This window comes from Myzus persicae, unplaced genomic scaffold (genome assembly GCF_001856785.1).
Source record: "Myzus persicae strain clone G006 unplaced genomic scaffold, MPER_G0061.0, whole genome shotgun sequence".
NCBI classification, from domain to species: domain Eukaryota; kingdom Metazoa; phylum Arthropoda; class Insecta; order Hemiptera; family Aphididae; genus Myzus; species Myzus persicae.
The window spans coordinates 860,561-881,583 of NW_019103025.1; the positions used below are offsets into that span (position 1 = coordinate 860,561).

Consider the following 21,023-nt stretch of genomic DNA (forward strand, 5'->3'; position numbering starts at 1 on the left):
CAGTGGGTATGCAGTTTTTAAAAATTTAATTTTTAGAATTTTTATGCACAAAGGGTGGGAGCCCCTCTCTCTGGAATGTTTTCCTTCACTCAATTTATTTTTCAAAATTATTCTCTATAGGAAATTATTATACCCACAACCTCTTTCCCCACGAAAATCAAAATTATGTATGTGCTACTGTTCTGTGGTGATACAAACTTCTGTTTTCCAAATGAGAACTAGGTACCTATTTTTACATAACATTATTTAGCAAATATTTTTTTTTGAAAATGTTAACTAATCTAAATCAATAATCTAACAATTCGTTTTAGATGTATTCAATTAAGTGTACTAAGGATAATAATATATCCATGTTAATGGGTTTGGAAGACAGTGGCTACAAAAAATCTCAACAATTTTAAAATATAGTCTTTAAGTACCTATATTTAAAAAATTAGAATTTGAATAAATGAATTATTAATTGAAATAATAGGAGTGAGCATACTTGGTAAATCACCTTGTATAGTGCAGTATAAGTAGGTCCCTTCAAAAAATGTAGAAGCTAATTAAGTACCAAACATGTATCAATGTTCATTTTGTGTAAGTAATAAGTAATAAATAACTACTTAAATTATTAATTTTCAAAAATTGCATGAATCTTAATCATACTCTTGAATAATTCCACTCTCTAGTTTTTTTCAAAATCAATTTGTGCGTAATATTAGATAATCTATATACACACCTTGGTTTCTTCATTCCTATTTTATATATAACTAGTGTTACACAACTTCAACCACCCAAAAATGAACAAGTATAAAATATGGCAATCCATGCATTTCTGTTTACTTGTATAATCTTCGTTGGATTTGTTACAGCATCAAATTTAACTATAAGTAATTTTCCCAAAGTACAAACTAGATTCAATTTGCTACCAGAAATCATATTTTAATAATTGAAGCATTTCTCTGCTAAAATATGTGATGAGTGATGATTTATGACACACAACAAAAAAACACACATAATTGTAAAACCAATAAATTTATTTCTCTTTTCAGATTCTAAAATTAAGATATATTTACTATATATATTTAAATAAAAACATTACAGATCAATTTACATGTATAATTCTTAGAGTAAAAATGTATTATAAATGATTAAAACATCCACAACGAAAAAATGAATTGTGAACAATGAGCAATGAACATACACTATACATATAAGTACTATTAAAAATATACATAAAATATTAACTATAAATAAATTATAATTCAATTTTTTGCATCTCTGATAAATTTAATTTTAAGTTCATTAACATTTTAGATAAAATATTATTAAATTAACTCTCAAGGATAACTAACGGTTAGTCCTGTAGAAGTATAAAAATTATTAAGGTTATAAATGTTTTGAAAGTCACTAACTTAATATTATTTATATTAATATTTATTATATCTTTAATCTTGTAAGTTGTAATTATCATGTTATTATAAATGTTTATAAATCTGTATTTAAAATAAAACGGTTTCCCTCTGAATGTTTTCCAGCATAACGGTATCGACGACGGCCATATGCAGCTAATTAAAATAAAATAAAATGCACGTGTACTTCAAATAAATAGATGAATTCCAAAAATGTTATCAGTAAAAATACCTTGATGATGTATTTCTTGTGTTGGTGATACAGCAGGTGGGGAGAAAATATTTGAAGTATCTGCACGAGGTTGAGATCCTAGAGATAATTTCCAATCAAATCGAAGTGGTTCATTTCCAAAACGCTAAAAATAAAACAAAATAATATATTTAATGTAGTTTTTAATTGTATATGCATTAATCTTTATATCAATCATAAAATATTCAATGTATAAGATCAAAATGTAACATTAGCAATAACTAGGTATTAGTACTTCTTCTATCTACTATACTTACAGGACGTATGATTTTGGTAAATTCGCCTTTAGTCAATGCAGTATCAAGTTCTTCACGAGTAACTGGTCTTGAATCAAGAAATCTTAGTTCTGGTAAATAATGTAAGACAAAATACCTAAAGTATAAATATATAATTACTATAACAATTACAGATAAACCTGTTATTTACTTTATGAAGACAAATAAAATATTGTATAACCTATATCTTTTATAATCGTTTTCGTCTTTTTCAAAATCTATTAGCTGTGTTGGGCAAGCTTGGTTTCCAATCAAACTGAGAAATCTTAAAGAAGGCATATTATATTTTATTTGGGTAACCAAGTTTTCTAAAACCGTAATCTAAACAATCATAATAATTTTAGTTTTAGTACTTGAGTATACTATTTATATTATGTAATAGTTGAAGTATTACTTTGTTATTGTTCAGTGAGAGTATATGTAAATGTGGTAAATAAGGTAATTTAATAGTATCATCTAGATTATTATTATCTAAAACGAGCTCTTCTAAATCAGGAAATAGCTCTGAATGATTTAGAGTAGTCAAACTATTGAAGCTCAGATCCAAAGACCTAACTTTGGATCCATACATTTTACCCAGAATTTCTGGAATACTTGTAACATCTTGGCCAACATAACACAACTGAAACACAATCACAATTGAAATATTAGAACTGAATTCATTTTTATTTAGTCTGGCATGAATATTACATACATCAGGTGATATTTAATAATATCAGACTCATAAAATTGATGTTATATTACTATTCGTTTCCTTATTTTAATAGAAAGGTAGTAATAACAATCAATACAAAATGTTTATATATAGCCTTTATTTTCATATAGTCAGGGAAATGGACAAGTAAATAAATACATTATTAATTAAGGTATAGGAAAAACAAATTATTAAATCACCTACTACATGAATGTTTTTAGGCTACAATATATTGTACTTGTAGCATATTGAATAAAAGAGCAAGGTAATTTTAACTCCTAAAATATTCAAAATAAAGCAATTGCCAAATTGTATAGATAAAAATACTTATGAAATTCTAAATAAACATTAATTATACAGCAAAAATATATGAATTCAGCACTACATATAAAATGTATATTAAAGGAAAATAATTTTGGTAACTGGCAATATAAAAATTGTATTTTTATATATTACTGATGTAGATATCTTAATTATTTAATTTATAGATAATGTACTAATTACTTATGTTACCTGAGACTTGGACATTGTGGAATCCCTATTAACAGCATAATATAGATGGGAATATTTGTATGATTCGGCTTCATTAGATCTTTCATCATGAACACCTCCACCTGAGTATTATAAGAAGGAAAACCTAATTTTCACTAACAAGATATCTTTAAATCGTTTTATTCTTACTACTTGATAGAACTTTGGTTTCATGCACCGTTGTGACAGTCAAAGCATATGAAAATTTATATCGCTCTGGTGTAAAAAAGTGTAATTTGAGGAATTCCATTAAAATGTCAGCCTAAAGTTACATTAAAATATAATGTCCCAGTAATTTGATCAGTGGTAAACTAAAAGGTTTCATAGAGTAACTTATAACCAGTGTATGTATGAACCCATTCAAGTGTAAAGAGGTTAACTTTTAGTTTTTACTATTATGTTGGTATATTGTTATTATTGTTTTAGAAAATCAATAGCTCATAAATCCATTATTTACAGAAAGAAAAATCAAATGAAAAAAAAAAACAATTAATAACTTAAAATTAATCATAAAATAATTGAAAAGAGCACAACTTATATGTTTTGAATTAGGGAATCTAGTTTGCTTAGGGTAATCGGATTTAATAAAACGTAATAATAATATTATTAATAATTTAATCGATAGGGTCCTACCTACTCAGATTTAGCATAATATTATGCTTTGGCAAAGAATATTTAATTTACTTTAGGTCTTAAAATCTAAATAAACTATTACCTATGTATGATAATCTATTTTCAATATAAGTAGATGAAACATATTTTAAGTGTTGGTATTTTATAAAAAAAAAGTTAGATATTATTATGATAATATTTAGTTTGGAAGCATCGTTTTGGAAAAAGAATTGCAAATTTTTAGTAATTTTTAATAGAATCGTGAATTAGGTACTGGTTTATTAAATTCTATTAAAAAAACTTGCAATAAGAATTTTGTTTTTCATATTATTTCAAACCCAACTTGAATTTCCATATGGATAATGGTTAGTGAATGATACCATGATCACAATACAAAGCCCATGAAGCGGCAGGCGATGTTGCTGTAAATCCAGCTTTAAATATACAAAAGTAGGGTCGTCTATGAATCTTAAACCATTTTAACAGTAACATGAGTTTATTATGCATAAGCATAATTATTACTATTATAGTATAAAACAATATCATGAGCATATTTTAAATTTTAAATTCTAAATAGGTACTTTTTATTCAGCTAAATATCTATAAAATAATTTTAGGAATATTTAACTAGGTGGTACCTCGTTATCCACTTTAATTACAAGTCTTGAAAAAAAAAATTAATACCTACACCCAAATGGTGGTTAAATTACACAAATATTATAAAACTTAACTTAAAAACTAAAAATTGTTTTAAAAATATTGGTAAATGAAACTTGAAAAATTAACAAGGCACCTATAATAATTATTTTTTCTAATACCCACAGGTACCCATATTAAAATAGGTAAGTATAGTAACTACATGTATACCTCTATGATACATCTATATCATACGTTATGCAAATAATATAATTTAGTAAAATATGTACTTACCAATAGTAGGGACATATTTTGATACTATACTTATTAGGTACTTACCTGCTTTAAATGTTAATTAAATTCAAAATATAAACTCATATACACAATACACATGCAAGGAATTAATGTGGTAACTACTTATTAATTGCACAAATTATAGCGTATAAGTTATAATAATATAATCATTACCCGGTTGTTTTGGAAGTTTATTTTTCGCGGGTCTGAAAAATCTTCTTGATCCATGGTAAACAATTTAACACTTAATTTGTAAATCAGAACAAAAAAAACCTTACTTCAACTGTTTTTGAGTGACTTAAAATTGGTACTAATAGATAATTGACAATTTAGGTATTATTTTTTTGTTTGAGTATATTACATAATATAAAATATCGTTAGTCGACAAACACTAAGCAAAATATTATAACTTATAACAATTCTGTGACAAATTTGGAATTATTTACAAATTTGTGGTAAGTAGTACGTTGTTGATAGTTTAGTAATTAGTTACCAACTGGCCAGTAGCTACTTATTATATTTGATTAATGATTAATATTAAATAATAATACTGTGTTATCTAAGTTCTATCATTGATAATAAATACAATCTCTGTATTATGAACTAAGAAGAACCTGAAGAATTAATAAATAAATAGTTTATGCTTTGTATATTATAATATTTTCTATGAACGTTGAATAATTTATTTTAGTATGTTAACGAAAATTTTATCATAAACATGACAAAACAAATGTTTTTTTAGTAATGGTCATAACTCATTAGACATAAAGACATGAACATTAAACAAAGGACGCCGAAGGCCAACTGGCCAACTGATAAACTATAAAACTGGTCCTGGTACTCCGGCCGGTGTTGTTACTTGTTGCATCCGCCAAAACAGAATGCGCTCCGAAAGTCCGAACGACCAAACAGTCAAATAGTAATTTCAGAACTTGAAGTGGCGATTTTTAGAATATTTTCTAGGTGGGGTCCTTTGATATTATCTTATTCTTATAATATATATTAAGACACTAATATGTTTAGTTCATTAATAATTTATTACTTAAAATGTAATTTTTATATAAACTAAAAAAACATAACATATAATTTTAAAAGTGTTTTAAATTACAAGACAAAATCCATTTTTTGTTTTTTTTTTTTTATATTAAAATTTTAAAGAATATGTTGAAATTTGAAAGTATCTAATGTTATGAAAAATTAAAAATTATATTTACGATACAAAATAATTTACTTAAATAATTTTAAATGAACTACATATTATATTTACAATAATATAGATTTACTTTGTACATTAAAAAGAAATTACCTAAAATTTAACTAACCGGAATTTTAAATATTTTTTAAGTTTGATTCAAATATTTCAAATTTACATAACAAGATTAAAATTTAAACTTTCGGCAGGCACGGTGGGGGGAACGGAAAAAAAGTCTCGGGGAAAAAAAGTCCCGGAAAAAAAGTCTCCGGAAAAAAAGTCTCAAAGAAAAAAGTCTCGGTGGAAAAAAAGTCTCAGGGAGTAAAAGTTATATTTTTATAAAAAAAAATATGTCATTGAATCGTAGTCGTATTTAAAAAATAACACATAATATTACATAAATATAATAATATAAATAATATAAATTATTATCGTTGTAGCTTAATATTTTGAAATATGTATATCACACAATGTTAGATGACTTGTCAGGAACATATTTTACAGAATAAAAGTTAATACATTTTACAGAAATTTTTATAAAAAAAAAACATGTCATTGAATCGTATTTAAAAAATAACATATATATATCACACAAAGTTAGAAAAAAAATAATTACATAATTATAAAAAATCCTATAGATATATAAATTATAAATTGTTATCGCTGTAGCTTAATATTTTGACCTATAGCTTTCAAAAATCTTTGAGTTCAATTTTATTGAATTTTATTAGATTGAACTCGTTGTCATTGCGATACCGATTCTCAAGACCCAGTTCTTGTATTTTTCGGTGGGTGCTTTGTGTGAGATGATAAAAACAACCACGGATATGTTCACCTAAGATATTTTTTGCAGCTTTAATCACAGCAATTTCAAAATCCATATTTATTATTTATATTATTATATTTATGTGATATTATGTGTTATTTTTTAAATACGACTACGATTCAATGACATATTTTTTTTTATAAAAATATAACTTTTTCCTGAGACTTTTTTTCCACCGAGACTTTTTTTCTTTGAGACTTTTTTTCCGGAGACTTTTTTTCCGGGACTTTTTTTCCTCGAGACTTTTTTTCCTACCATCGCACGGTGGCTAATTAATATTATGTTAAATATTCGATTGTCATTTTATCACTGGCAATGTAAGCATACGACCATACGGCGAATAGGTACGTTCTTCAAACGGCCGAACACTATTACTAATTAATTATTATTCGTTATCACCAACAATAGGTATCAAAATATTATTACCTACCTAAATACTCATACCAAAATTTGAAATATTCGGACAGATCGTTGAAATCACTAGATATACGGCATAAACTTATATCCGCATATAATATTCGTAACAGCTATATAAACCCAAGCAAATATGTAATAATATATCACAGCCTAAACTCGGGACTTCTGGGAGGGGTGGCTCAGACCCCCGTCACCCTGTAAAAGTGTAAAACCGTCACTGAGTTGTGTAGTCATGTCGTTTTATATGTTATACCATAAGGCATTTATTGATTTTTTATTGTCATTTTCTAAATGTGTGAATTTTAATTTGAAAAATATTTTTTGAACACCAAATTTTCATCGATCGAATTCGAATGAATAGGTATGTATTTCCAAAAAGGTGGGCAAGAGCTATACAATTAGTATAGGTGTCGACTACTTGAGTGGGTTATTACTCACTGTAATGGATGTATGAGATTTTAATTCAATGATAAACGATTGACCATTATATGTATACGAAAAAAAATCCTGAAGGAAATTCTAAGCGGGGAGGCCTGTCGGTCTATATCGAGTATATTTCATACGTACATAATATGTTTTTTGATGTTGCTCTAAATACTAATAACTAGCTTTTAAATTGAAGTATAGTAAAAAAAACCATGAGATGCTCTAGATAATAATCTTACCTTTGATTTTTATAAAAGGTCAATTTACACTAATTTTTAAACTAACGAAACTAAACGTGATCTGCTGAGCGTACAATTTGGTATGTAACACACTTGTAAGACGGAGAGAACACAATATGGGTATAACCATAACGTCCTTTTTTTTTCTTTTTTTTCAAGAAAAATGCAATATATACAATTATGCACAATAAGTTTATGTGAGAAGAGTATAACAAAAACATTATGAGGTTACGTGAATAAGGAGCCACCCAATAGTATAGCACTTAGCTTCGAAGTTGCATTATTATAGGATTAAGTTAAATGATCTCTACTCCATTTTCTTTTAAGTCTACGACGTAGATTTCTAAGAAGTGACGGAATATGTAAGCCTTTTATAAGAGGATTTTCGTGGTTTGCCAGTTTAACGTCCTCTTAAAGTAATTTACTTTACTATTAGTATTACCATTGATTATAAATAGTATTTATAATCAATGGTATTACATTAGAGATTAGACTGATTTTATATACGAAACATTACATTTATTATATTATTATTTACTAATATTTAATTATTATAATAGTGTTCTTATTTCATATTAAATAATTATTATTGTTATTCACTTTTGAGACAAAAAGCTAGTACTTAATGTCTTAATACCATCTTACCGGCCGGCCATAATAGCCTAAAATTTATCCAAGTATTTTAAAAATAGGTATCATACCTAGCATATTATAAAAAATGTATAGTAATAGTTATATAAGTCTCTAGATTTTCAGTTATAAAAAAAAATCACTATAACATCGTTATATTTTGTTTAAATATGTATCAAAATTTAGTTATCAAAAATTTGGATGTATTCATCCAAATAGTAACTTCAAATTTCTATAAACAAAACTTTGATTATAAATTGCAGTTTAGAATTTTTGGTTTTAGTATCATCTAATCATGAGAAACCTTGTTATAAATGTACAAGCTTTTTGATCAAGCGAAAAAATGTTAAGTAATCGACACTAAAAAAACTAAACAAAAAATCGAAAATGTCAAATATCTATAAATAGCTTTAAAATAGTCAAAATATTTTGAATAATTATACCATTTAAAAGAAAATGATAATGTAAAAATTTAGTAAAAATGTCAAGTATTTTATGGTTTTGTTTTTGGGTTTCAATTTTTCAACAAAATCTCAAAAATAGTTTGAAAAGAAATAGTAATTTGATGGGTGAATATCCAATTTTATAAAGATTGAACTTCAAATGCTCATTAAATTTAGTGATGACATTCCAGTTAACTTTTGTAGATTTATTTTACGACGATGTGTTTTTTTTTAAATAAAAATACACACAGCGACATTGGCCATTCAGCCATTGGGAAACAAATATTATATTACAAAGTGTACTTTATTTTAATGATTGAGGGATATGATACTATTGGCTAGTTTACAATTTTATTATTTTGTTATTAATATATTATTACTATGTTACATATGTGTGTACCTACATTTTTATATTTTACAGTTTGTTTTGTAGATTTGATTTTTGATGAAATTGATAGTGGCTGAGAGTGAGGATATGTTGTGACCGAGAAATTTCAATAGATATTTTGGAAGTTTTGGGTTTGTTCGTGAGTTCGATGCATGTACGACATTCCATTTTTGGGTCTTTATACGGTGTACTTGATAAGTAATAGAGATAATGCTTCAATTTTTGACTTCAGTATTTTTTTCGAGTGAATCTAGGTAGTTGGTGGCACTTGGTGCATCCGGGCGGTCAAAATTAATCTTTAGTTAAATACCGGATATAATTGTGTTAAAAATATGTCATAATTGTACCAAAATTGCAAGATAAATATGATACAATCGCAAAAAAAAAAAAATACATTAAAGTAAAGTACATAATAAAATCATATTAAATATATAATTGTTGATTACTTACTTAAAGAACATGATAGGCATTAACAAGTTACAAAATATTATAAAGTAGTATTGAAAAAAATACTATAAAAAAGTATTTTAACACATTATTTTTCTTAATTAAAATTAAAAATTGTATACATTTATAAATTGTTCTGCATTTCTACACTTGTTATCGGTGTATATTTAAAAAGTTATTAAAAAAATGGCGTTATACTTAAATTAATATCTTGATTTCCTGCCATAACCTCAGAGTAAGTTTTATAGTTATATATTCCTTTTTTATAAGAGATAAGACATATTTATCTATTTTCTATTTTTTCCCTTAGGGCCTGGATTAAGTTGGCCAATAGATTATTTATCATCGATGTATCAATCTATTACTGATTAACGCTTAATGCTTCTCTACTTTCAGAAAAAATCTTCATATTATGAACATTTACATTGTACTATCGTAGTTATATTTTTGTTGTAAAATTACCTAAGAAATAATAACTTAAGAATTGTATTGTGTGAAGTAAGTACCTATACAAAAATTGCTATATAGTATTAAATAGAAAGACTGTAATTAGTCCGATTCGTGTACATTGATCAGATTTGATTTACCTGATATCAATAAAAAGTTCCAATAGGTATATATTAAATCCGGTCTTTATTTATAATACCTACACACAAATCAATATTGATTATATACCTATGGTTTATTATCTGAATGTTTTTATTAGTATTTACGTTACCTACACTATACAATTTTCAAAATATTTTTACTCGGAGTGATTTTTAAGCGCACAGATTTTTCAACTTTTATTAATATTTCCTAGTAAGTTTCGATTAGTTTAATTTAAAAAAAAAGTTGAGTGTTAATTTATAAAATCATTAATCATAATAGTTTCTTATGAGGATCCGAGCATCAGTTAAGCTGTTTGTAAACATTTTGTTTTGTAAACAAAATTTGTCAAAATCACGAAAATTTGCAAAATTATTGCTTGTTAGAAATTGAAATTCACGAGAAAATTCATAAAAATTTTATTTTTGTATCTAAGATTTGAAAATATAATATAAGCAATATAAAATTTTCGACATTTATAAAAAAAGTTCACCGGGAAATCAAATTCATTTTTTATGACCATTTCAAGCTAAAATTGTTGTGTCATTGGATATTTAGTATTCACTATGTAAATTAAAAATTTTGTATCCAACGGTTTTCTTTTTTTATCGTAAACCAAAAACGGTTAAGCGAATATGTATACACTTTTTCATACAAGACTGTATATTCTTGCTCTATGGTACACCTATAGCCTATAGGTAGGTACCCACACTAATACACTTATTTTTGAATAGGTATAAATGTATAATACAATATGGTAAGTATTTTTAAATGCAAACAGTGGCCCATCAGAAATTTTCAAAAAATATATAAATATATTACACATTTACACAGTTTAAAATAGCAAACTAATGCTATTGCAACGACGCAATTCTTTAATTATGCATTAATTGGGATTTTAATTAATTAATTGAATATTTATAATTTCAAAATGCTCTAACTTACTTTTAAAATAAAATATAAAATAAACATTTGAAGTTCTCTAGATAATAATTTTCAAATAAATTTCAATAAGTCAATCTGATCAACTCACTCTAATATTAAAAATAACCGAGTAAAACGGATTATTCTGAATTTTAAATTGTTCATGTTTTGTGTCAGTAAAGACGGAGACAACACGCGAGGTTTTTAAGACTATAGTCTATAAGTGAATAAAGTCTTCTTGCTAGGACCTAATAACTACCTATAGGCTATATGAACTATAGGTAGGTACAAGAGTTTATTGTACTAAAAAGTAAAAGTAATTAAATAATTAATAAGATTGTATCTGAATGGCCTTTGGGTTCCACAAACCGTGGAATTATCGTACTGTTATTTAATTTAAATTGCTTATATATCATTCGGATTTAGGACCATTTCAGGTTTTAAATTTAAACAAACAATTTATGGTATTTAAAATAAAACAAACCCCATGTAATTTAATTTTTGCTGTTTTACTTTTTGTCCATACACGATATACGTATCCACAAAGTGTCAAATACCTACTTCATTACATGTGGTATCTAATATGTACAAAAAGTTATAAAATAGTATTTAATTATTTACTTAGGTACCTATTCAAATTGAATAATTATTAATTATTGGTTTCTGTCTGTTAAGTCTGTAGTAAAAAATAAAAATAAATCATGTAAAAAGTTTGTATGATTTATAATTATTACCTAATTAAATATTTTCAAAAAGGACTAGCCCAATGCGATGACGAGGAATAACTAATTTACAAACAAAATAAACTATATAGGATATTACGGTGTTATAATGGTGTGCAATGTGTAATATGTATATTAATATCAATGGGTTAATTCGTTGAGAATTCGACGTTTGAAGGGATCGTGTGATATTTTTTATGTAGTTCAACTTGAACAGACTTGACATGCTGTCATGGAACAAAAACGTATGTACCTGTGCGATCTCCATGACGTCGTTGTATGACTAAAATTAAATCAATACTTCGGATGTGCGCCGCGGCCCACAGTTTTTAGTACCTAGCGTACTGTTTTATGATGTTTTTGTTTTGACCGTCCCCGACTCCCAAGCGCGTAATATTATGGTACGCAATTAATAATGACTGAGTCGTGTAAATGGCTACTAACGGCGGCGAGGAAGGAAGTCTTTTTGATTTGGACACAGTGCGGTCATTACATAAGACAGTAATCGCTTTGAGAACGGCTCTTGAACGATCGAAAGCGGAACTCGAATTGGTCAAGAAGTCTTGTGGCGCCATGGATGATAAAAAGGTACCCATAGACATTTCGACAGTTTCGTGAACTATTGAATTAAATTCAATTTAATCCAATTTATTTTACGATATGAGTTTTATTATATAGGTAATGCATTAATAAATTATGTCCCCTCAAAATATCCAAGTTGATTAATTGAATAGATACGACAATAGCGAGATTATGTTATAAAATTGTAGGCGGTGAAGTATTTATTTGATTAAAATATAGATGATAAATATATATCATTTATTTCTTAGACCCAAAATCCATAGTTAAACCAATTGTTCTTACAATTCTCATTACTATTCAAGTTCCTATAAATAATTGTTTTTAACATATTTTATTGATAAATTTAGATTGTGTGTCAAAACTCTGAAGAAACCGACGAGATTGAGTTAATATTTACAACGGACGACAATATGAACGTGTCACCTAATGAAGATCTTGTATCCATAGATAATGTTTTGGAAACTGATATATCAAAGTGTGGAGCAAATTCCAAAGAAATGACAAATTCTAAATATCTCAGTCCATTACGGCCTATTTTAAAGGATATCACACTAAAAACACAAGAAGTTGAAGCACAAACAGATATCACTGCTTTGCCCCTACAATGGCGTTCTGAAGGATTTCTAATTAATCAGGCCAAGACTACATCACCAAACACAACATTACCATCCAAATTTATTGTACCAGTTGACAAGAATACGCGTAAACAATGTTTGCGTGTATCTAAAAAAACTACAGAATCAAGAAGGGTCATGTTGTCAGACATAAATTTTACAAGTATGGTGCCAGAGTTATCAAGGAGTGTTGATCATTTGTGTCGGCAACCAGGACCTCTCACTCGTGAACCATCAAGAACAAAGTAATACCTACAATATCAGTTCAATATTAAAGTAGACTAAGAATTGTTATTTATTTTTGCCCAGATTTCCACGGAGTCCTGGTTATTTTTCTGTTGGTTCATCGTCTTCACGATATGATTTTGGTTCAGTTTTTTCTGTGCATTCATCATGTTACCGGTGTCAGGTAAGACCATCAGTTATGTCATTGGAAGCACGACATAATGCATCATGGTCATCAGTACCATCTTCTCCTACTAAATGCCGGCGATCAGCAAGTGTTCCATGTGAACCATGTGCATCATTACAAGATGTGAAGTACTCATCAACTGCTACATTAAAAGCAGAAGATGAAGTGCCGAAGAAAATCAAAAACAGAGTATCATTTAAAGGTCAGATTATTTTTTACCAATGTTAAATAAAAAAGAATACTAATTATAAAGATGATTTAGAATCAGGGAAATTGCGTTTGTCAATGCCAGATTTAAGGAAATCAGAAGGAGACTCGACTGATTCACTTATAGAAGAATCTGAATGCGTTGTTCGTAATGCTATAGACTGTCTCATCACTGGATGTCCTACAGGTATCAAGGAATGCAAAAAGCACAGACGTTATTCGGAACCATATCATGTGAACATAGGTTAGAAGACAATTGTATTATTTATTTATTCTAAATTCAAGCAAATATAATTATATACAATTTTTATTAAAATGTTTTTTTTTTTTAAAGAGGAAGAATTTTTATTATCGTATAAAATATTGTATGGAGTATGAATAGATAACAATTTGAATAAAATTAAAACTACACATTGATTCAAAATAAGGTATTCGTTCAATATGTGATCTACCAAGATGAGACTTATACATAGTGACAATGGTTATGTCTTTTTCTATACTTAATAATTTTTATTATATCATTACATAATTACTAGTTTTTACCTACAGATAGTTGTCACTTTATTCTGTTTGCCAATAATTATAACTCATAAGGATTTAATTTAAAAAAGTTGGTTTAAGAACTTTAACCAAAACATAAAATTTAACCCTAAAATAATAAAACTAATTCATGATGTCATGGTACAAAGATATTCTAAAAAAACTACTTATTGATATCTAATGCAGCACTGTTTCAAATACGAGTAAATGAGTAATCACGCTGTCTGATAGGTCACATACTGAACGATTACTAAAAACAGTACTTAATCTTAATATTTGGAACAATAATATTAATTTACCTTATACTTAATAAGTGAGAAAAGTAAATATGTATAATTTTAGAGTGTTGTTCAATGAAAGTGCATGGCAAGCCATATTTACCAAAGTCCATTTATGATCTTCAATTGAACACATATGTCAAAGTTATTACTAACTTTGGTAAAGTGGTTGGTGGGCGACTCCGATATATAGGCCATGTAGCGACTATGACAGAACCTCTAGTAGGAGTACAATTTGATCAAAAGATTGGTGACTGTGATGGATCTTTGAATGGGATCAGATATTTTGAGTGGTAAGTTTAACCAAAGTCAAATAAATACCATTTTATTTTAGTTAGTGATTCAATATATATTTTAATGTTTTCAGTGGAATCAATAATGGACAATTAGTTCCATTTCAAAAGATTGTTATGGCCTGGAGAGATATTTAAATATATAACTAATATCGAATATTCATAGAACAAATGTTATTTTATGTATAACAGTATTATTCAATTAAATCTTGTTGTGAAATTACTATAATCAAAACATATTTATATTATTATTAGATAAATTTATTGTAAACATTAATTAATAATTATTATAACATTATGTTTGAAATTTAAAATACTTTATTAACACAAATACAAATAAAGTTCAGATGATAAAGATAAACAATACTTGTTATAATTTGTTGTATCAATATATTTTGCAAGGCTAAAAAATCAAAATTTATAACATTCTAAATTCTAAAATTATTACCTTAATTTGCTTATATAAAGGACTTGGTACTTGTTCATACAAGCCCATCATTATTTTTCATTTAAGCTCTGCTTTCATAATATTTCGATTCTTTCTGTTTTCGAACAGCCTGTATACATTTAGCCATAGTTGGTGAAGATCTACTAATAGAATCGGTCATATAGAAGTCTTCTAAAGCAATCTGTTTAACATTTAGAGGTGTACTGACAGTCTTCGAAGATAAATCCTACAACAAAAAACATTAATGTAATAAAATAGTCACAATGAACGACTATTGATTAAATTACTTTAGCCAAATCTGAAGCTTGAACCAAATAATTTGCTTGTTCCAGGTCTCCATATCTAGTAATGCTTGGACAAACATCAGTTAAACGGTCACGTACCTCATTTAAAGTGTCGTAGGGAAGTTTAACACCCACAAACTGATGACCAGATAAAATCCATTAAATACATGAATTAAAATATACTATTGAACATAATAAAATCTTACTTCAGAAATTGCTCTGATAATTTTCCAGTCTGAGCGTGCCATTCCTGGTGGTTGTACAGCCATCAACGTTTGTTGTGCACGACCTTCAGTGTTTACATAGGTAGCTTGTTTTTCAGTATAGGCAGCTCCTGGAAGAACAATATCGGCAATAGCTGCTCCAGCATCTCCGTGATGTCCTACATGAGAAATAATTGAATTAAGAATTTATTTAAAAAAAAAAAATAATAACCTATAATCTTCAAATATTTTTCCATGCAGTTTACATAACCGGATTGCAAAACTTGTTCAAGATTGTCCTTTAAGAAAAAACTTAGTCCGCGTGATCTTATCAATTAAAATTAGAAAGTAATCAACAAGTGGTAATCTCTTGGAACAATAATAATTATACAGGGGACTACTCTGTATATTGAGTATCATCATAATAGAAACAATACAATAATTTGTTACAAAAATATAAATTATAATTGAGATTTACTTCAAGCCATCCAAAATCAAAATTCTATTTTCTGATAACTGTTTTGCTACCCTAGCTATTTAAATTAAGTATGTATTTTTTAATTTTATTTATTTATTTTAAGTCTAAGCATTACAATTAATCAAAATAGTTATGAGTTTTTATGACTTAAACTAATAATTTTATTTAGTAGAGTATTTAGAGATAAGTATCCTGCATATGTTTTGATTAGTTTTATTATATCCCAAAATGATGGAATGGCTATTAACAGTTTTTCACATAAATACAAGATATCACAAGTAATAATGCTATAAAAGTTATGTTCACCTTGATATATAACTGTGGTTCCAGCTGGCTTGCACTTTGTTAATGATTCATTGTCAGCTCCTAATAAATAAAGTACTTTGGCTGCAGGTAGATTATGATAAGGCTTAAAACCCAAGTCTAATGCAGCTACTTGTCCAGCAACTTGTTGCAATACATTAAGAATTTTCCATCCTTTTTCAGCCTAAATATTATTGTTTGTTAGTAATAATTATAAAATATTGAACAAAAAAATTACATTTTTATTTAATTCTTGAGAAAGTTGCTGTGCCTGAGCCAAAAGTATACCACCATCTTCCCGTTCAAACTGCTGGGCTCCTAAAATTATGACTGGTCGCTTAGCTTTAGACAGCTTAGCATAGAATGCATGTCTTTTTTCTGCTAAATCCTTGAGTATTGCAGGGGATTCGCCTAAATACTAATCATAAAATTAGATGATTAAAAATATTATATAATAATATAAACAAACTTACCTCATAATCATAAGATAGGTCAACTTTAGGTCCTAATAATGCTATTTCCAGGTCATTATGTACATAAGATTTACGAATACGTGTATTTAACAGAGGAGCTTCATATCGTGGGTTGGTTCCAATTAATAACACCAGATCAGCTTGTTCCAATCCTAAAAATAAATTTAAATTTAGTCTATAAAATCGGCTCAAAAAATCAAACATACCGGAAATGCTGCTATTTAATATGTATGAAGATCTGAAGTCAGTACCAGAACCAGTCATTGGGAATGGTTCTTCTGTGTATAATTCTTCACTCCCTAACCTGTTAAGCAAATCTTTTAATGCTATCATGGATTCAGCATCTGATAAACCGCCGCTCACACCCACAATCTAAAATAACAGGAATAAATCAAGTGTACAAGTAACTCTAATTTACTATTACATTTCCATTTGCATTAATTAATGCTCTAGACGTTGCTACTAATGCATCTTCCCATTCAACTGGTACTAAATTTCCTTTATTGTCCTTAACTAATGGAGTGATCAATCGTTGGCGTTTAAGTCCATCATATGAGAAACGTGATTTATCTGATAACCATTCTTCATTGATATCCTAAAATAAAAAAATTATATAAGTTAATGAAATAATATAGGTGTAATTCTAAATTACTTCATTTAATCGTGGCAAAATTCTCATAACATCGCCAGCTCTTGTGGAAACAACAATATTGCTTCCTAATGCATCCAAAACATCTACACTATCAGTTTTTCTAGTCTCCCAAGGACGTGCAGAGAATGAATATGGTTTACTGGTTAATGCTCCAACCGGACACAAATCTATTACATTGCCACTGAGTTCAGACAAGAACATTTTCTCAATATAAGTTCCAACCTAAACAGTTAAAAATTCATAAACAAATGGTTTAAATATTGAATCTAATTTGTGCAACATATAAGTAAAAATAAATATCTGAAGATAGTATACCTGCATATCTGAACCTCGACCAGTTGTTCCTAGATCATCAACACCAGCTACTTCTGAAGCAAAGCGTATACAACGTGTACAGTGTATACAACGTGTCATTATAGTTTTAACAAGTGGCCCAATGTCTTTATCTTCAACAGCCCTGCAAATTATTAGTGATTAAGATCTATTCAAAAAAGTTAAAAATAATAAAATACCTTTTGCCACTAAAATCTATATCAACAAAACGGGATCTATCACTGCCAAATGCCATACTCTGATCTTGTAAATCACATTCACCTCCCTGATCACAAATAGGACAATCAAGGGGATGGTTCATCAATAAAAATTCCATAACACCTTCACGAGCTTTGCGAGTTAATTCAGAGTTTGTTTTAATTTTCCATCCATTCATCACTGGCATAGCACATGCAGCAACTGGCTAAATTAAATAATTATAGGATTAATTATTATTTATTTAAATGTACAATATAATAGTTGAACATACCTTAGGTGACCTCTCAACTTCAACTAAGCACATCCTACAGTTTCCAGCTACAGCTAACCGTTCATGATAACAGAAACGTGGAATTTCTACACCAGCAAGAGCAGCAGCCTAAATAACCAAATTTGTTAAATATCTTTTCAATTTTTCAATAATTGATCAAATTATTTTTACTTGTAATACTGTAGTTCCAGGATCTACAAGGACTTTTTTATCATCTATGAATACTTCAAGCTTGGATGGAGGAGCCGGAGCATTAGAATTAAGTCGAAATTGCCCAGGCGTAACCACCAAACGAATACAAGGCACAGTACGCTGAAGCGTTGTCCGAAACATGTTAATAATTGGTATCTAATAAACAGTTTTTTAAAAAAAAATTTTAATGAGTGTCCAATTCCACTTTACATAAATGAAAATGCACTATTGCACTAATAATATGTGTATCAACTATAATATGTCTATAATAATAAAATATTTAGGTGTATTATGTCGATGAAGAAATAAAATAGTTTGATAGAACATAGAAATCAAACCAAGTTCAAATGATAATAATCATATGATATTTTGATACCACGTTATACCAAAAATATAATACCATGGCCACAATAAAGTTGGAAGCACGGATATAGTACCTTTAACCGTGGTTGAAAATCTCAATATTTTTATCAGAATATTGGGTATTATTGTTATTAATAATATTATTATCACAGATCTGTGATATTGTTATTACCACAGAACTATTATAAGATATAGAATATAGATTTAGACATGACAAAGTAGATTTTGTCATGGATTTAGAATTTAGATATAATTCGTGGTTATTAGTGTTATTACTATTACATAAAATTGGAATGATTAATAAAATATATTTATTATTTTGTTTATTATTATAATTATAATATTATTCTATTTTATTTTACCTCACTTATTAATTAAAGGAATGTTAATTGCATATTAATGAATATATTGATGTTTATTGATTATTTTTGCTTATTTTTGAAATTTCTAAGCAAATTATATACACAGTGGATTTATTTATTTATTTATTTCATAACTTATTGTTGTTATAATCAGGCCCGGATAGAGCCGGCGAGTTACCGAGTTGAACTCGGTGGGCCGGCTTAGTTGTTATATTTATTATTAATCAATGTCAACATTACTGCTTAATATAATATGTATAATTTATATTGTATGATATATGATGTTATTATTAAAATATGGATACCTATTAATGACTTTATCTTATTGAAAAATGGGCCGTTAACTTTTTTAGGGCCGGTTAAAATCGTAAAACTCGGTGGGCCTATACCTTGCCTATCCGGCGCTGACTTATAATATGTTCATTCATGTTATAAATACGAAATAAACAAACTAAATTGAAATAAAATATATATGTATTAAAATTTGTTTTAATAAACATATATATATTGTTTGGTAGGTTCATGTTAATAACGACAATTCAAGGACACTTTCCATATACTGTTGAAGAATTTAGGAACCAGACAACACTATTCCATGGAAATCAAGGTCAAATTCGGGTAAAAAGAGCCCATTGGCAATTCCTTACCTACATGTCCTTACAGAATTACGATAATAGGCATGACAATTTGTATAATAAAATAGGTATACTGACTAGTCATTGTAAAAAAAAATTAACAGAATACGAAATATGTTCACGTTTTGATAATATACTAAAAGCAATGTTCCAAGAAATGTCAATACAATCGGGACAAATGTACGAATCGATATGTAGATATTTATCGGAGAATAAAGGGGAAGCCACGCCTGCAGGACCTTATAGAAAGAAAGGGGGATTAATAAATGTTATAGGATCCGCTATGAAAACATTATTTGGAGTATGTAATGACAAATGACGATTGTGCAAAAGAAGCAACAGAACAAATAGACAAATTAGAACATAGTAACGAAAGAATGATACATATTCTTAGGAATCAACAACTGTCGTGAAATCAGCAAAAACCGGTATCAGTAGCGCATCTACTGAAATTAATAAATTATATTCAGAATTAGAAGAAAAACAGGGAATGCTTTATGCGAAAATTAAAGAGTTAGCAATGTACTGACGTCCCGCCATATACAAATATATTTGAGGTAGGCAAGGGCACGCACGAGATTATTCACATTAGCAGCTAGAATGTCATTAAACTCGGGAAAGCGCCTTGGGAAAACTAGGACAATAACTAAAGTCATTGTGTGCGGAGTTCTGAGAACTCGATAAACGAAATTGAGTTGCGAAAGAAAAATGGAGATAAAAGGACTAGACACGTTGACATGAATTGATTATAATAAATATAATATAATACTGTAATAGGTATTATAATTTATAATAAATATCCATTAAATAATATAATGCCAAATATCAACATCGCAAGGCGAATGGGAAGATACCATTTCCTGGAACTCGTACGCACACGTGCGATAGTAAACTGGGGCCTGGGCCAGCGCTATCTTGTATTCTTGTCTATAGGAGAGGAGAGGAGATTAGGCCTATTAAACAGAGACCCCGCC

The 21,023-nt window shown here is 28.1% G+C and overlaps 3 protein-coding genes across 4 annotated transcripts; 1 reads left to right on the top strand and 2 right to left on the bottom strand.

Annotated features, from left to right (window-relative positions):
- Positions 1 to 1,230: 1,230 nt before the first annotated feature.
- Positions 1,231 to 5,506, bottom strand: LOC111033618 (leucine-rich melanocyte differentiation-associated protein-like). 2 transcript variants are annotated; one of them, XM_022314424.1, is made up of 7 exons: positions 3,295 to 3,831; positions 3,127 to 3,227; positions 2,314 to 2,541; positions 2,101 to 2,240; positions 1,902 to 2,016; positions 1,627 to 1,750; positions 1,231 to 1,550 (listed from the first exon to the last, which is right to left on the bottom strand). In XM_022314424.1, exons 1-7 carry the CDS (start codon positions 3,392 to 3,394, stop codon positions 1,471 to 1,473), a joined length of 888 nt encoding a protein of 295 aa, XP_022170116.1. In that variant the 5' UTR covers positions 3,395 to 3,831; the 3' UTR covers positions 1,231 to 1,470. The 2 variants fall into 2 exon arrangements, with proteins under 2 accessions (XP_022170116.1, XP_022170117.1); XM_022314425.1 differs by lacking the exons at positions 3,127 to 3,227; positions 3,295 to 3,831 and adding an exon at positions 4,861 to 5,506 and having other exon boundaries at positions 1,236 to 1,550.
- A 6,709-nt stretch (positions 5,507 to 12,215) lies between these two features.
- LOC111033583 lies at positions 12,216 to 15,046 on the top strand. Its single transcript, XM_022314380.1, has 6 exons — positions 12,216 to 12,516; positions 12,858 to 13,369; positions 13,434 to 13,738; positions 13,799 to 13,987; positions 14,626 to 14,854; positions 14,929 to 15,046. The coding sequence occupies exons 1-6, from the start codon at positions 12,361 to 12,363 to the stop codon at positions 14,990 to 14,992; spliced, it is 1,455 nt and encodes a 484-aa protein (XP_022170072.1). The 5' UTR covers positions 12,216 to 12,360; the 3' UTR covers positions 14,993 to 15,046.
- A 108-nt stretch (positions 15,047 to 15,154) lies between these two features.
- On the bottom strand, positions 15,155 to 19,000 carry LOC111033584 (NADH-ubiquinone oxidoreductase 75 kDa subunit, mitochondrial). The gene is made up of 13 exons (XM_022314382.1): positions 18,669 to 19,000; positions 18,498 to 18,605; positions 18,208 to 18,431; positions 18,011 to 18,152; positions 17,696 to 17,917; positions 17,468 to 17,638; positions 17,250 to 17,415; positions 17,044 to 17,195; positions 16,809 to 16,988; positions 16,574 to 16,754; positions 15,793 to 15,968; positions 15,590 to 15,724; positions 15,155 to 15,528 (listed from the first exon to the last, which is right to left on the bottom strand). Exons 1-13 carry the CDS (start codon positions 18,828 to 18,830, stop codon positions 15,364 to 15,366), a joined length of 2,184 nt encoding a protein of 727 aa, XP_022170074.1. The 5' UTR covers positions 18,831 to 19,000; the 3' UTR covers positions 15,155 to 15,363.
- Between the last annotated feature and the right edge of the window lie 2,023 nt (positions 19,001 to 21,023).

Coding starts and splice junctions, on each gene's coding strand:
- LOC111033618 (XM_022314424.1), bottom strand. CDS start 3,394: ATGGAATTCCTCAAATTACACTTTTTTACACCAGAGCGATATAAATTT. Junction 2,241..2,313: donor TCTCACTGAACAATAACAAA/GTAATACTTCAA, acceptor ATGATTGTTTAG/ATTACGGTTTTAGAAAACTT. Junction 1,551..1,626: donor ACAAGAAATACATCATCAAG/GTATTTTTACTG, acceptor TATTTTAATTAG/CTGCATATGGCCGTCGTCGA.
- LOC111033583 (XM_022314380.1), top strand. CDS start 12,361: ATGGCTACTAACGGCGGCGAGGAAGGAAGTCTTTTTGATTTGGACACA. Junction 13,988..14,625: donor ACCATATCATGTGAACATAG/GTTAGAAGACAA, acceptor GTATAATTTTAG/AGTGTTGTTCAATGAAAGTG. Junction 14,855..14,928: donor GGGATCAGATATTTTGAGTG/GTAAGTTTAACC, acceptor TAATGTTTTCAG/TGGAATCAATAATGGACAAT.
- LOC111033584 (XM_022314382.1), bottom strand. CDS start 18,830: ATGTTTCGGACAACGCTTCAGCGTACTGTGCCTTGTATTCGTTTGGTG. Junction 16,989..17,043: donor ACCTATCTTATGATTATGAG/GTAAGTTTGTTT, acceptor TTTTATGATTAG/TATTTAGGCGAATCCCCTGC. Junction 15,529..15,589: donor AAGCTTCAGATTTGGCTAAA/GTAATTTAATCA, acceptor TTTTTGTTGTAG/GATTTATCTTCGAAGACTGT.